The sequence below is a fragment of the Magnolia sinica genome, chromosome 8 (assembly GCF_029962835.1).
Source record: "Magnolia sinica isolate HGM2019 chromosome 8, MsV1, whole genome shotgun sequence".
Lineage (NCBI taxonomy): Eukaryota > Viridiplantae > Streptophyta > Magnoliopsida > Magnoliales > Magnoliaceae > Magnolia > Magnolia sinica.
In genome coordinates this window covers 10,035,388-10,049,206 of record NC_080580.1, presented here as the reverse complement: position 1 = coordinate 10,049,206, position 13,819 = coordinate 10,035,388, and the positions used below count along the sequence as shown (strand labels likewise).

The following is a 13,819-nucleotide window of genomic DNA, read 5'->3' as shown; positions in this document are numbered from 1 at the left end:
CCTCTTTAGAAGATGTCTTTTTCGGCATTAGCGATCGCTTTAAACTTCCCTTGGATTGCATTTTGCAGAGATTGTAAAATCGAACGTGACAAACGCAATCTGAAGAAAGCATGGCTCAAATGGTTAGAAGCCAATCCGGAGGTATTGGAAATTTCTTCCCCTCTCTCTCTCTCTTTATCGCTCTCTCAAGAACACCTAAGTATGCTCGCGCGCGTGAGATTGTTGTGCGCATTTCAGAATAGGTAATGATTTGGCACACGCTCAAAAGATCTGCACCATTCATCAAGTAGCTCCTACCGTGATCCATCTGTGGCCAAAAATAAAACTCATATCTTAACAATGATCAGGTAGGATGCACTCGTACGTTGAATATGGCCCAATAACCGTCCATTTCTCACGTAAAACTGTGGTCTGCCTGATGAGTAGGCAGGCCAGAATTCTGGAATGGGGAATGCTAACGGTGGCTAATGCCTGATGGGATGGTTGGCATTGCTGCTGAACAGACGGGATCTTTCACACGTATGACGTGGGGGGACTTAGCGTTCACCACTCACAGCAGCACATGGCCCAATCCTTCAACACAATCAAAGTTAGCTATATGGTGGTGGGAAGCGGATTGGCTTGGTGTACACACATCAGCTATATGCCTATGTATTTAGGTCAGCAAGTTCTGTAGGTCTCATCATGAGGTATGTGTTATATCCAAACCGTCCATCTATTTGGAGAGCTTGTCTTAAGGCTTGAGACTAAAAATAAGACAGATCTAATGATAAAGTGGACCACACTACAAAAAGCGGTGGGGATTGAACGTTTACCATTGAAACTCTTTCGTAGTCACAGAAGTTTTGGATCAACGTGAAAGATTCATTTTTTGTGTAATAAACTAAAATGATATCAAAAAATTGATGAACGGTGTGGATATAATAAGTACATTGTGGGGCTCATGTAACTTTGATCTCCTCTGAACGTTCCTACAACCCGTTGCTCGCGGAGTCCGACACGCATCTACACCAGCTATATTGCCGGGGTGGGATACACCAACCAATCCGCTTCCGTGGTGGTGAGGTCACTATGCAATTAGGGCTGTCAATGGGCCACGATGGGGTTGGCCTTGATTTTTGAACTGTTTCGGCCATGCCATTACACCGAACCTATTTAAAATTTTAATTTTGGCAAGCTTGAGCCCAACCTATTAACAGCCCTACTTATAATCTAGAATTTCTTGGAGTTAATTTAACTACGGTGGTGATCAGAGACTAGATTTTCTTTTTCAAATTTGGTATCACCCTGTTGGACATAGTTGAGATTGAGATATAATTTGCTGCAAACTGCTATTACAGACGAGACTTAATAAGACATGTTTGAAAGTTATTTAGTAAAGTTTACACTTAATATTATTCCATCAAATCCTACTATGTCGGGGCTTGAGGGTGCTTGGCTGAGGAGGGATGATATCCAATCCTTAGCCGGGCCTTCATCCCCTAAGCCCTAGCACTTGTCCAGCCTAGCCATGGTTTTCAAAGTCCTCGGACATAAATTAAAAAAAGAAAAAAAGAAAAAAAAAAACCTTGGCCTTAGCCAGGGCTAGCCTCGCAAGGCAAAAATGTTTAGTGATGGTGCACTTAAAATACATCTAATTTAAGTATTTTTTGAAAATTTGTTTGGGATACTCTTGATAGATTCAACATGCATACCATTTAGATTATTAAAATGTGACCATCAAAGATCCAACAATTGCCTTTAAACTACACATTGGATCAGATGGAAACTATTAATAAGTGTGTTTAGACCATTACAATGATGTGTGCTTAATGACTGGATTGGGCCAATAGGCTAAGCCTGGCCTTTGGCCTGCTGGCCCAAGCTCAACAACCCTTGGGCCAAGTTTAGGGGCCCAAGCACTGGCCTTACAAGGCCTGGTCGATCCTGGCAGCCCTATCTACAACGTTTGCTAGTATTATAAATAAATTTTTTTTTTAAATGAAGAAGCTCCTTTCACTTTGGTTGTATGCCCATTATTGGTTTTTTTTTTTTTTTTTTTTTTTGTGTCATTGAAAACATCTAAAAGGGTCGCTCCACCAAGAAAGTGAGACACCCCAAAAATTAAGACTAATCCAACCATCACCTGCGCCACCATATCTTCTATTAGCTTCTTGGGTAGATGCCCATTATTTTCAATGGACTGGCCCACCTAATAATTATATTTGATTTTTAAGGTACCCCATCATAATGGTGGGACTTAGTTGATGCTTGGGTTCGATGACATATACACTGTAAGGTAGATCCTGCACGGACACATAGGCTGATAGCTCCACACATGGTGATAACCCTCGTGTCTTTGAGAAATGTTGGAAATCCTTTGAAAATAAAAAAATAATAGCAATGCCATCGCACCCCTATCGGAGTGGTTCGTGGTCTACTAGCAACTTATGTCTCTGTCTCATTGCATTTAATGGACGAGTCATGCGTCCAACAATGCAAGAAAAATATTTATGAGCTCACAATATAACAAAAATATCTATGGGACCCACCATAATGTGTGTGTGACATCTACTCCATTTGGGCAAGCTCATGTTAGATACAATCCAAGACTCAAGGGGACCACGTCATAAGGAACAATAGGGATGGGATGTCCACCATTGATTTTTTTTTTTTTTGGAGCCTCAGCTTACTGTTTGGTTTTATTTTTATTTTTTCAATACTCACCTTATGAATAGGTTGGATAGCATATAAACATTACCATTCAAGAAGGCTTCAATGGTGAGTATTTACATTACCGCTATCCTTTGATGTGGCCCACTTTAGTTCTATATCAATCTAATATTTGGACCTACATCGTTATATGAGCTAGAGATTGAATTTCACAAAAATATTATGATGGGCCCAGGGAAAATGAGTTGCTGGTAGGCCCTATATCACCCCAAGGGAATCACAGTAGCATTACTAAAAAAAGCATGTTTGTCAGAATACATCCCCATGTATAGCGATAAGATACAACTACCTTAGCTTTTGAATATGGGTCATCATCTAATGATCTAAATTGTTTATCTTATGTTTCAAGCTCTTAGTATGACTATTTCAACCTTTTGACTATGTGGGCCCTATCATACAAAATAGTTTGGGACATTATAAAAAAAAAAGAAAATAAACCACATCCTGTAGGTAGAGATCCCATGTATCTTACTGCATGGGAATGTGCCTTTTTTTTTTTTTGGATTAGCTTGTTAGTACACACCCATGTTAGTACACACACTCCATGTTAGCCACCCCCACTAGGGATCGATATCAAGACCTCAAGTGTTGAAACAAGGTATCTCCACTCAGTCTGCCAATTGACCCATGGGGATGTACTTGTTTATATGGGCTAAGTTTTAGGTAGGTTGACTAAGATATGGCCATGGGGTGCTGCATCACATGGGATGACGAGTTCTGCAAAAGTTCTCAGTGGGCAGGTGAGCACACACACACACACACACACACATATATATATATATATATATATATATATATATATATATATAGAAAAGATTCTATGCCTCGAGCTCATAAGAACTTCCCATGAGGTCAAGCTGTGTGGGCCCCACCGTGATGCGTGCCGAACATCTACCCCATCAGTCAGATGCACCATTCCATGGTAAGCCGAGGGCTTAAAAATCAAGTCAATCCATGACTTTTGTGGGCCACACCACATACAGGAGTTGGGAGGAGCTACCCTCCATTAAAACATTCACAATCAATTGTTGGGCCCACCGAGATGTGGTTCACAAATCCAGACCATCCATTATGTGTGTCCCACTTGGATGAGGGGTCAGACCAAGTTTCAGACGCATCCAAATTTCAGGTGGGCCCCACCAAGTGCTTTTATATGTTTTAGGCATGTCTTCACATGATTTTAGATGGTATGGCCCACCTGAGTTCCGTATACGGCTGATTTTTGGAATATCCCATAATTTAAAGGGGACCCATCAAATGCACAGTGTTGATATTCAACACATATCACGGTGGGGCCCACACAGCTCGACCTCATGGGAAGTTCCCATGAGCTCGACGGTATAGAACCTTTTCCATATATATATATATATATATATATATATATATATATATATATATATATATATATATAGGGAAAAGGTTGTGTGTGCTCGAGCTGACGAGACCATCCCATAAGGTTGAGCTGTGTGGGCCCCACCGTGATGCGTTTTGAACATCTACCCCATCAGTCAGATGCACCATTCCATCGTGGGCCTAGGTCTTAAAAATCAAGTCAATCGGTGACTTGTGTGGGCCACACCACATACAAAAGTGGAGAGGGGCCGTGCACCATTAAAACATTCATAATCATTTTTTGGGCCCACCGAGATGTGGTTTGCAAATCCAGCCCATCCATTACGTGTGTCCCACTTGGGTGAGGGTTCAGACCAAGTTTCAGCAGCATTCAAAACTCAGGTGGGCCCCACCAAGTGCTTTTATATGTTTTAACGGTGTCTTCACATGATTTTAGATGGTATGGCCCACCTGAGTTCCGTATACGGCTGATTTTTGGGATATCCTATGATTTAGAGGGGACCCATCAAATACACGGTGTTGATGGTCGACACACATCATGGTGGCGCCCACACAGCTCGACCTCACGGAAGCTTATCGTGAGGTCAAGCACATAGTACCTTTTCCCACACACACACACACACACACACACACACACACATATATATATATATATATATATATATATATATATATATATATGAGCTGTGCAACAGGACAAATGAGGAAATGAGGATTTTTACATAATGTGTATATTACAAAATTGTCTTTGGTCCATATCGCCTTGGACTCGGGCGTGGATAATGGGCTGTTGTACGTAGTCGGTCCAAACCCGCCCAGTGCGTGTTCGGAGTCACTCACCAAGGTTCCAAAAAAATGGTATGAACTGGTGAGAAATGGAAATGACCATATTTACTAATTAACATATGTGTGGATATGCAGGTGAAGGTGGAGATGAGATTCTGGGTCAAGACCCCACACCCATCGCACCAGCTATTGGAAGAAGCACCAGTCAGGAAGAAGATCAGAACCAGCCATTGAAAAAATCCATTCTGATGAAGGTGAAGGAGAAGGCAAGGAAGTTGCGGAACACCCTAAGTAAGAAGAAACACGAGGATGTCACATTGCCGGGGAGTGTTAGCCGGGAAGAGAAGGAAGAAGAAAATCCTGAGTACCATGAAGCTCCAAGTAACTCCCCTTCCTTCATAATTTCTTTTCCTTTCTTTCCTTTTTTTTTTTTTTTGGCATCATTGTCTTCTCTCTTCACAATTTACAAAAAAAAAAAAACATACCATAGACTAAACCATATACCTCAAGTGTCCAAATGGTGGGACAGTTGCACATAAGGTGATGCCACCAAAATCAAATTGACTAGACCATCTTGATATTAGATTAATGGACATTTGTTTCTTGAGGTTGGACTTCTTGATGCTTTTCTTTTTACTGACGATTAGACGGCGTTCATGGTGAGTAAAGACAGTACTTCTATAAATTTTGAATTATAATCCATCTAAGGCGGTCCACTAAGTTCTGATTTAAGGTAATGCTATGTTCAGCATCATGGGAGCACCTAGAAAACCCAGTACCATGGCTTCCATGGCGGAAGCCTTGCTATATAATCAGTTTGGGTTGATATTGCCTATTTTAGTACTGATAGTATTGCTAGTTCTTTTTTATTCCCAAGTGGTCCACTTAATCACACAATAATATATATATATATATATATATATATATATATATATATGAAGAAGGTTTGACATGATTAAGGGTATGTATGATGGAGTGTTAACAACATGCATGATGGCTACTAGTGGAGAGACAAGTGAGTTTCCACTTACTACTGGCTTGCATCATAGTTGGCAATGAGCTTGTATATTTTTTCATCGGTCATGAACGGGTTAACGAGGGATTTGGAGAAAGAGATCCCATGTATATTGTTTGTAGATAATATTGTTTTGATTGACAAGGCAAGAGAGCACATAAACACAAGCCAAATTTATAGAGATGCACTTTAGAATCCAAAGGATTTAAATTTAGTCACACTAATATAAAGTATATGAGATTCATTTTAATAACAACAGTGGCAAGAATGGTGAGTCAATAGAGATTTTTAACAAAGAAGTTTTCTAAAATGAACACTTTTAATATCTTTGGGTTGATAATTCATGAGAGTGAAGACATTGAGAAGAGTTCTATCCACAAAATTTAAGTGGGGTGAAAGAAATGGAGATGTGCCTCTCGAGTTTTATTTGTTAGTCATATATACTCAAATTAGAGTGTGCCCCCGCATCCCACAAGGAACCTCACTCGAGCCCACCTCCTGCTCTGATACCAATTTGACACAGGACAATTAATTACTTGCTCTAAAAGCTTGAACTGATAAAGCATGGTGAATTAATCCATTTATCTCATAACCCAGGCTCCACATCGTATGAGTTAGGACCTCGGTCGAACCCCCTCGTGGGCCCCAATTCACATGGGTACCGCCTCACACGAGCCACCCGCCACATACGGGTGGGGCCCACCTCACACGAGCCACCCGCCTCACACGGGCTACCCACCCCGAGTGTGCCCTTGCATCCCACAGGCAACCCCACTGGAATCCCGTGTGAAAATGCTTCTGCATTAACTATTAGACTGGTTATGTTTTATGGGATAGAAAGTTGGGCAATTAAGGAACAACCGACCATGGATGAGTCACAAAACCTTGAGTGTAGCTAAAATGAAGATCTCGAGATGGATGAGTCACAAAACAAGAAGGATAGAATTGAAAATAAATGCATTTAAGAAATTTTAGGAATAACATTAATAGATAATAAGATGAGTGAAAGCAAACTTAAATGGTTTGATAATGTGCGACATAGACCAAGAAATTCACAGTTGGAAGGGATGAATTTGTTCAAGTAGAAGGCTCTGAAATGGTTAGGGGATGACCTAAGTTAGGGTTAAGCAACCTTTCTGATTTTTTATCTACACCTAAGTGACAACGAGTACAACAGAATGTGAGTTAATTTTGAAATGGCTGCGTATCAAGCATGCTACATAGCCAGAGTATAAATAACTCCAAGCTCCACCACGTTTCATCGAGTTGGTAGGAAACATACATCGAGATTTCGCTCATGCCTGTCTGTCTTGTTGCTAGTCCTTGCATCTATTACATGTGTGAAGATGTCCGAAAATTGGTAATTACCATTAAACTCAGGCCAAGAAACAGTCCTCACACAACATCTTAAGCTAATGTACCTAAGGCATGGTTACAGCATGGATTGTGTATAAAGTACTAGATGTCTCAACATTCTATCTTCCTTAATGGTCTTTACTGTCCAGTAAAATCATGAAATATACAAAGTTTGGCAATCGAAATCCAGTATATGAAATCAGATTGTTAAGATAATAAGATCAATATGGTTTTTCTAGCAAGTTGTTTTTCTACAATTTAGTAAGTTACATTACATTCTATTCCATCCTGCTGGAAAATACTCGTGATGAGGTTTTCAGACTCGGCAACCCAGACATTTTTACTCGAGTCTAGTTGCATGTTGTGACTCGGCCAAGTCAGGAGTGAGTCAGCTGAGTCACCCCCTATTTTTAATTCTAACTTGTGGTTCCAAACCTGATTGGACTTTGCCGAGTCTGAGTCGACTTTGTTGAGTTTCATCCTGACTTATCATGAGTAACAATCCATGACTCATATTGAATCTTATCACCATTCTATTTAGATCCAACAATAATGTGAGATCGGCCCTAATTCATTTTTGGTGTAGTGGGCGTGTGGATAAAATAAAGGGGGATCGAGAAAGAGTTTGTCTTCTTTCTCTATGATAAATCTTGAATCTACCAACAACCCTTGAATTCAAATGGTAGAAAAATTTGAACCTTTGAATCCAAAGGGTGGAAAAATCTTTAAAAGAAAAAACATTCTTTAGACCAATGAATATAACCAACTTTACAAAATAATTAATATATTTTTAAATTCATTACTTTTCTCGAAATGGTAAACTTTTAATGAAAATAGTAAAGAAACTTTTAAACTAATTTAAACTCTTTCATATGACTTAAACAATACTTCAAGTATAATTATACTTCTTCAAACCCTAACATATCTTAAATTTTTTTTTAAAAAAAATCGCAACTAACTAAAAACAATAAATGTTAGTTTTAAACTCAAAATTAACTCCTAAAATAACTTTATTAATTGGAGGCCAATGGACTTTGTCATTGGTTAAGATATAAAGTTTGTTAAAAGTTTTTGAACAAAATATTATATGCGGTAAACATGTAACCGATCGTAAAGTTATGGCCTTCAAAAGTTATGGTGCACACTAGACCCTGGATCAAACTTTTTAGTCAATTTCTTTCAATCCTAGTGTTAGGGTATATGGAGCCTGATCATCAGATATGTATTGTTCATCCAACTAGCATTGTCGTGAGTTGAGCTCCGTGCTGAGCTCGCTGGTGGTCACAAAGGGGAACGCCCCTTGCTTGGGGGTCTAGAGGTGTAGTACCCAACTCATAGGGTAATTTCATAATTTCACACAGTGATTTATATAAACCCTAATTCGTTTTGAGGTAAAATATATTCTGTCATGATAAAGAGAGAGAAGTTATTGTATTGAGAGTTGTTTCTTGTTTTTTTTGCCTCTGAGCATAATGGATTAGTATGAATCCGTGGACGTACCAAATGCAAATCTCTATGTCGTGTGCATGGTCGAAAAAGGATCCTTCTCCCAACACCTGGCTGTCCATGAGATTATCCTTGACTCAGTCTTGCATTCATTTTACTTTTTTGCTGGACATCAGGTTAAATGCGGCCCGTTCTAATCACCACTATATGATTTCGTGATTGCATTCACCCATATTGAATTTTCACTCTGGGTGTTTCACACTAAACCATTTCATTGTGAACGAACATAGTAAACTAGCTAGAAGCATTGCCTAAGACACATTTGCTTGTCAGTGCGTGAATCTGAGCTTGCACCAGAAGCTTACAATGTGACAGCTAAGCGGAACCAGGCCGCACCTCTAGTAATCCCTAAGAGGGATGTTTTAGTGCCAGAAAAAATGCTCGCACCAGCAAATGCAACGGTTTCCAAAGTGAAGATCCAAAGCCCGCCAGTTGCTGCGGCAGCAACTGGATCAGAGTCAAGTTCTGAGCAGAAATGCGATAAGGAGGCAGTCACCATGAAGGAATATCTTATGCAGAAGTTAGAGCCCGGCGAGAATGAAAAGGTGCTATCGCAGGTGATTTCAGAGGCTATTAGTCCAACTACAGTGGGCCCCAATGGGGAAATGGGTATGGTTGATAAGGTGAAAGGAGCTGTTTCTTCGTTGCTCCATGTTGAAGAACAATCGAAAATTCCTAGTCCAACTGCAGTAGGCCCCAATGGCGAAATGGGCATGGTTGATAAGGTGAAAGGAGTTGTTTCTTCGTTGCTCCGTGTTGAAGAACAATCGAAAATTCCAGTCTCAACCAATCCTCGTGAAGGTACGTTTTTCATTCACTTGGGCGAAATAGTCGTGTTTGTTCTAAACATGGTTTAAAGGACTCCTCGACTTGGATGGACTTTCTTGAGTTGAGCCAGGACTCGCCCGAGTTGGGTTCGAATCAGCCTGACTTGTTCAAGTCAGGTATGACTCGTGGTGTCGAACTAGGTTGGGTTTGATCGAGTTCGAGTCGATTTGGACAAGTTGCATGGGACTCACTCTAGTCTTAAAACCATGTTTCTAAGTGGTTTCACCATAAGTCCTTGTAGAATAAACTTATTCTTCAAGTGCTTAATGTGGACCTACACGTTCTATATAGGGTGCCCATCCTTTTGAGCTGAGTCCCATCCTACTATCATGTTAGCTACAACGTGAATTTGGAGGTTGTTGAGTAATTGTTTATTATTTCTCTTGCTGTGGCGCACCTATGATTATATGGGCCTGATTTTTGAGGTGTCCAAATGCAACAATGGGCTCACATAATGCATAGGTCAAATGGCCTATATATGATATGGTGGGCTTGCGCTGTCATAGAAACAATAAACAACCGTACAATAGAAAACCCTCGAAATGGCCTATATATGACGTCTACCCGTTCATCAGATGCTCCTCAACAGGATAGAGGGACACCAAAGCTCAAGCCATTCCAAAACTCCGGTGGGCCACACTACGTGAATACATAGATCTTAGGTGGTTGTACATCACTCCCAGTAGTGTGTTCCACTTAAGTTTTGGATTGGGATACTTTGTTGTGATTCATCTATATAAGAAGGATTGAACTGAATGGACGGTCTAGATCAATGGTACAGATGCCCATGTCTTCAAATGTGAGAAGGGGTATGGAAAGGTGTGGATGATCTGCATTTGGATTTTGACGGTCTGGATGTTTTATATTTGCAGTGGAGATTGAAGGACCACATGAAAAGATACTCCAAACCAACTGAGTGCATTCAAAGCCTTCTCTAGAGCCGGAGAAAGTGCTGCAGTGATTATTTGAGTGTGTACACATTGTCTAAGTACCAGTAACTACTATTACATTTTTGTGTATTTTTTTAAGGGATGTTCTTGTGAGGGCGCCTACCCTTTGGCCTATCAACAAAAAGAAGTGCTTGCTTTTGAGATATTTAAGTTTTAGTGCCTCTGGTATTTAAAATACAATGCCGGAACTGGTCCTCATCTTTGGTAAAAAGTTGAAAATGCTCTCGAGGTTTGTGTAATCTGATGATTTTAAGCTTCTGACCGTTGACGACAAGCACGTTCGTGGAAGCTAACTTTGGTGGGTCCACTGATACTGTTAATGTGATCTTGACCGTTCATCCATTTTGCCAATTCATTGTAGAGTGTCTGCCAAAAGAAGACAAAGCTCAAGTCTACCGCATAATAGGAAATTAAGAATTGAATGCGTTTATTGGAAAATTTCCGGAGCCATTGAAGTATCGGAAACGTAATGTAGGCTACTGAATTTTTGGATCAAGCTGATATTTGTGGCCTGTGGGACCTTATCATCACGGTGCCCTTAGGGAGATTTCAACTATGAATCGGTGTTTGGCCCATGGTATAAAATATGCTGGTAAAATGGATGGACGGCATGGATAATAGTCATGCATCATGGTAGGGCCTACATTGCTGATCCATACCATCCTTGTGGTATGGTGTATTGGATGTTTGTATGCATTTCATTTTTTAGGCCATGGTATAAAATGAATTGAAGAAATGGATGGACGACATGGTAAATACACATGTATTATGGTGGGGTTCTTGTAGCCGATCGAGGACCATCCATGACAGATCACCACTGTTTCTTGTGATGTGGTTCAATGGATATTTTGATGGGCTTCTAGACACTCCACCCTATGCCGATGAGTTAAATGAGTTTTTATTTTTTTAACATACACACACCAACACACTCACGCCATGGTGAGATTTCACCACTTATGGATGCTCAAACCTTTGGTGTTAAAACTCTTGAGAGTCTACCACCTGAGCAAGAGTAAGGATCCAAGTTAAATGAGTTTGAACTAATGAATGGCCAATCAAAACCCTGACCTTAGAAGCCTAAACCTTTAGAACCTTAATCCTAAATCAAATCTAGGGTTGTACATCGAGCTAAGTCAAAGTCGAGGTGGGCCAAGCTCGGCTTGACTCGTCTATGCTATACTTGAGTTCGAGCTCGAACTCGAGCTCACTATCGAGCTCAACATTAAAGCTTGGCTTGTTTGCCAAAGCTTTCGAGTCAAGTTCGAGTCGAGCTAGTGGTTCGAGTCGAACCGAGTTTACCCTGATAGGGTAAGAAAAAGAAAAAGAGGGAATGGGGACGCATTGGGTCGACTAGAATTTTTTAGTAAAAACTTTTAAGTTTTAACTTTTTTTTGTGACTTAAATATTATATATATATATATATATAATATTAATATAATATATATAATATATATTATTAAAATATATTACTCGAGCCGAGTCGAGCTCGAGCTTCGAGTCAAGTCGAGTTAAAATACACCATGGTCGAACTTGGCTTGATCTCAACTCGAGCTTTAGTAAACAACCTTGACTCACCTTAAGTTGGCCTTTCAAGCCGAGTCAATCCGAGCTAAGTCGAGCGAGCTTTTCGAGCTAGCTTGACTCGTGTACAACCCTAATCAAATCCAATCAACCCAATTGATATAATCCTAAATCATAAAACCCTAAAACTCTAGATCCTTGAGTCAACTTGATAAGTCAACTCACTCAATCAACTTATTCAGTTAACCTATCCAATCCATACAATCTAGTCAACTCACATAGTTAAGCCTAAAATCAAGGCCGAATCAAAGCCCTGATCAAACCCAAAGTAAAGCCCCCACACTGTGTGGAAGGTTGCTGCGAGTCATAAATCTTGTTTATAGCTCTCTAACAAATTATACATGTTCAATAAGAAACCGGACAAAAAACTATTGCGTGCATTAGATCCTGTATTAAATTTTCTAGTTAATTTCTTTCAATCTTGGCCATTCATAAGATTGCCAACAACATATTATATGCATGAAATAAATAACTAGTCATAAAGTCATGGCATTCGGAAACTATGGTGCATATACTAGATTTGGATCAAACTTTCTAGCCAATTTCTTTTGATATGGCCCATCCGACTATTAGATCCCTGATTGTGAGGCCCACGGTGCTGTTTGATTACCATCCAACCCATCATATAAATGTATCCTCCAAATTTGAGTGAGGCACAGCTCAGGTAGGCCGCAAAAAGAGAACAAGGGGGGCTTCCCCTATAGAAACTTCCAGATTAAATGGGGTGCACTGTACTGTTAATATGTCATCCAACCGTTCATCAGTTGGCCCCACCTGGATGGAGGAACAATATGAAGAAATGAACCATTCATTAGTTGAGGCCCACCAAAATGAAGGAACAATATGAAAAAACGGTCTCATATGTTAAAATGTATGGTAATTACATACATTCGAGCTGTGTGGGGAACATGATAATGTCTGACTACCATCCAACCGGTCAAATAAATGCATCCTCCAATTGTCAGTTAGGCCGCAAAAAGGGAACAATGAAGGCTCTCCAGGTGAAATGTGGGGTCCACCGTATTGTTAATGTGTCATCTAACCGTTCATCAGTTGAAACCTGGGATGAAGGAAAAATAAGAAGAAATGATCTTGTACGTCCAATTTAGGTGAGGACCAGATCAAGGTTTGGATTTTATATACATATCATAGGTGGGCCCACGCAGATCTATTGATATTCCGTTTTGCTAGCATTGCGATACTGTCAGACCCACATGCGTCTCCATATAGGGCCCACATGAGTAGATGTTTTGTTGATAAGAAGAGCCCCTTCTTATGGGATCTGTGGTAGATGGACTGTATTCCAATAATCACACTTAAAGCTGATCCTGACCATTCATTTGTGAACTTGATCTAAACTATTAAAAAGATTTCTTTTTTCAGTGGTCCCAGTTCATCCCCGAACATCAAGGACAACCATTATCACTCAACCATTAAGTGGCCCACATCCAATCACGGTCCCCATCATGAATTTGATGGCGATAAAGTTTGGGGTAATGATTACTCAGTCACGGATTGGATGGTCCATCAATCAGGCAGCTACCACCCGTTACCATTATGACAGAAGGACATGAGGTCGAATTCATGAAAAGAAAACAAGCAAAATAGGAATAAATTCTATCAAAATTTGTAATTTAATTAATAATTGACTAATGTATATGAGCATGTTACATCATTAATATAAAAAAAAAAAAAAACTAAAATTCGTAATTACCATAAACATTAAATTTCT

The 13,819-nt window shown here is 39.9% G+C and overlaps 1 protein-coding gene across 2 annotated transcripts; it reads left to right on the top strand.

Annotated features, from left to right (window-relative positions):
- LOC131252825 (uncharacterized) lies at positions 1–10,649 on the top strand. 2 transcript variants are annotated; one of them, XM_058253553.1, is made up of 5 exons: positions 1–141; positions 4,987–5,232; positions 9,002–9,351; positions 9,454–9,529; positions 10,429–10,649. In XM_058253553.1, exons 1-5 carry the CDS (start codon positions 111–113, stop codon positions 10,470–10,472), a joined length of 747 nt encoding a protein of 248 aa, XP_058109536.1. In that variant the 5' UTR covers positions 1–110; the 3' UTR covers positions 10,473–10,649. The 2 variants fall into 2 exon arrangements, with proteins under 2 accessions (XP_058109536.1, XP_058109535.1); XM_058253552.1 differs by having other exon boundaries at positions 9,002–9,529.
- The last annotated feature ends 3,170 nt before the right edge of the window (positions 10,650–13,819 follow it).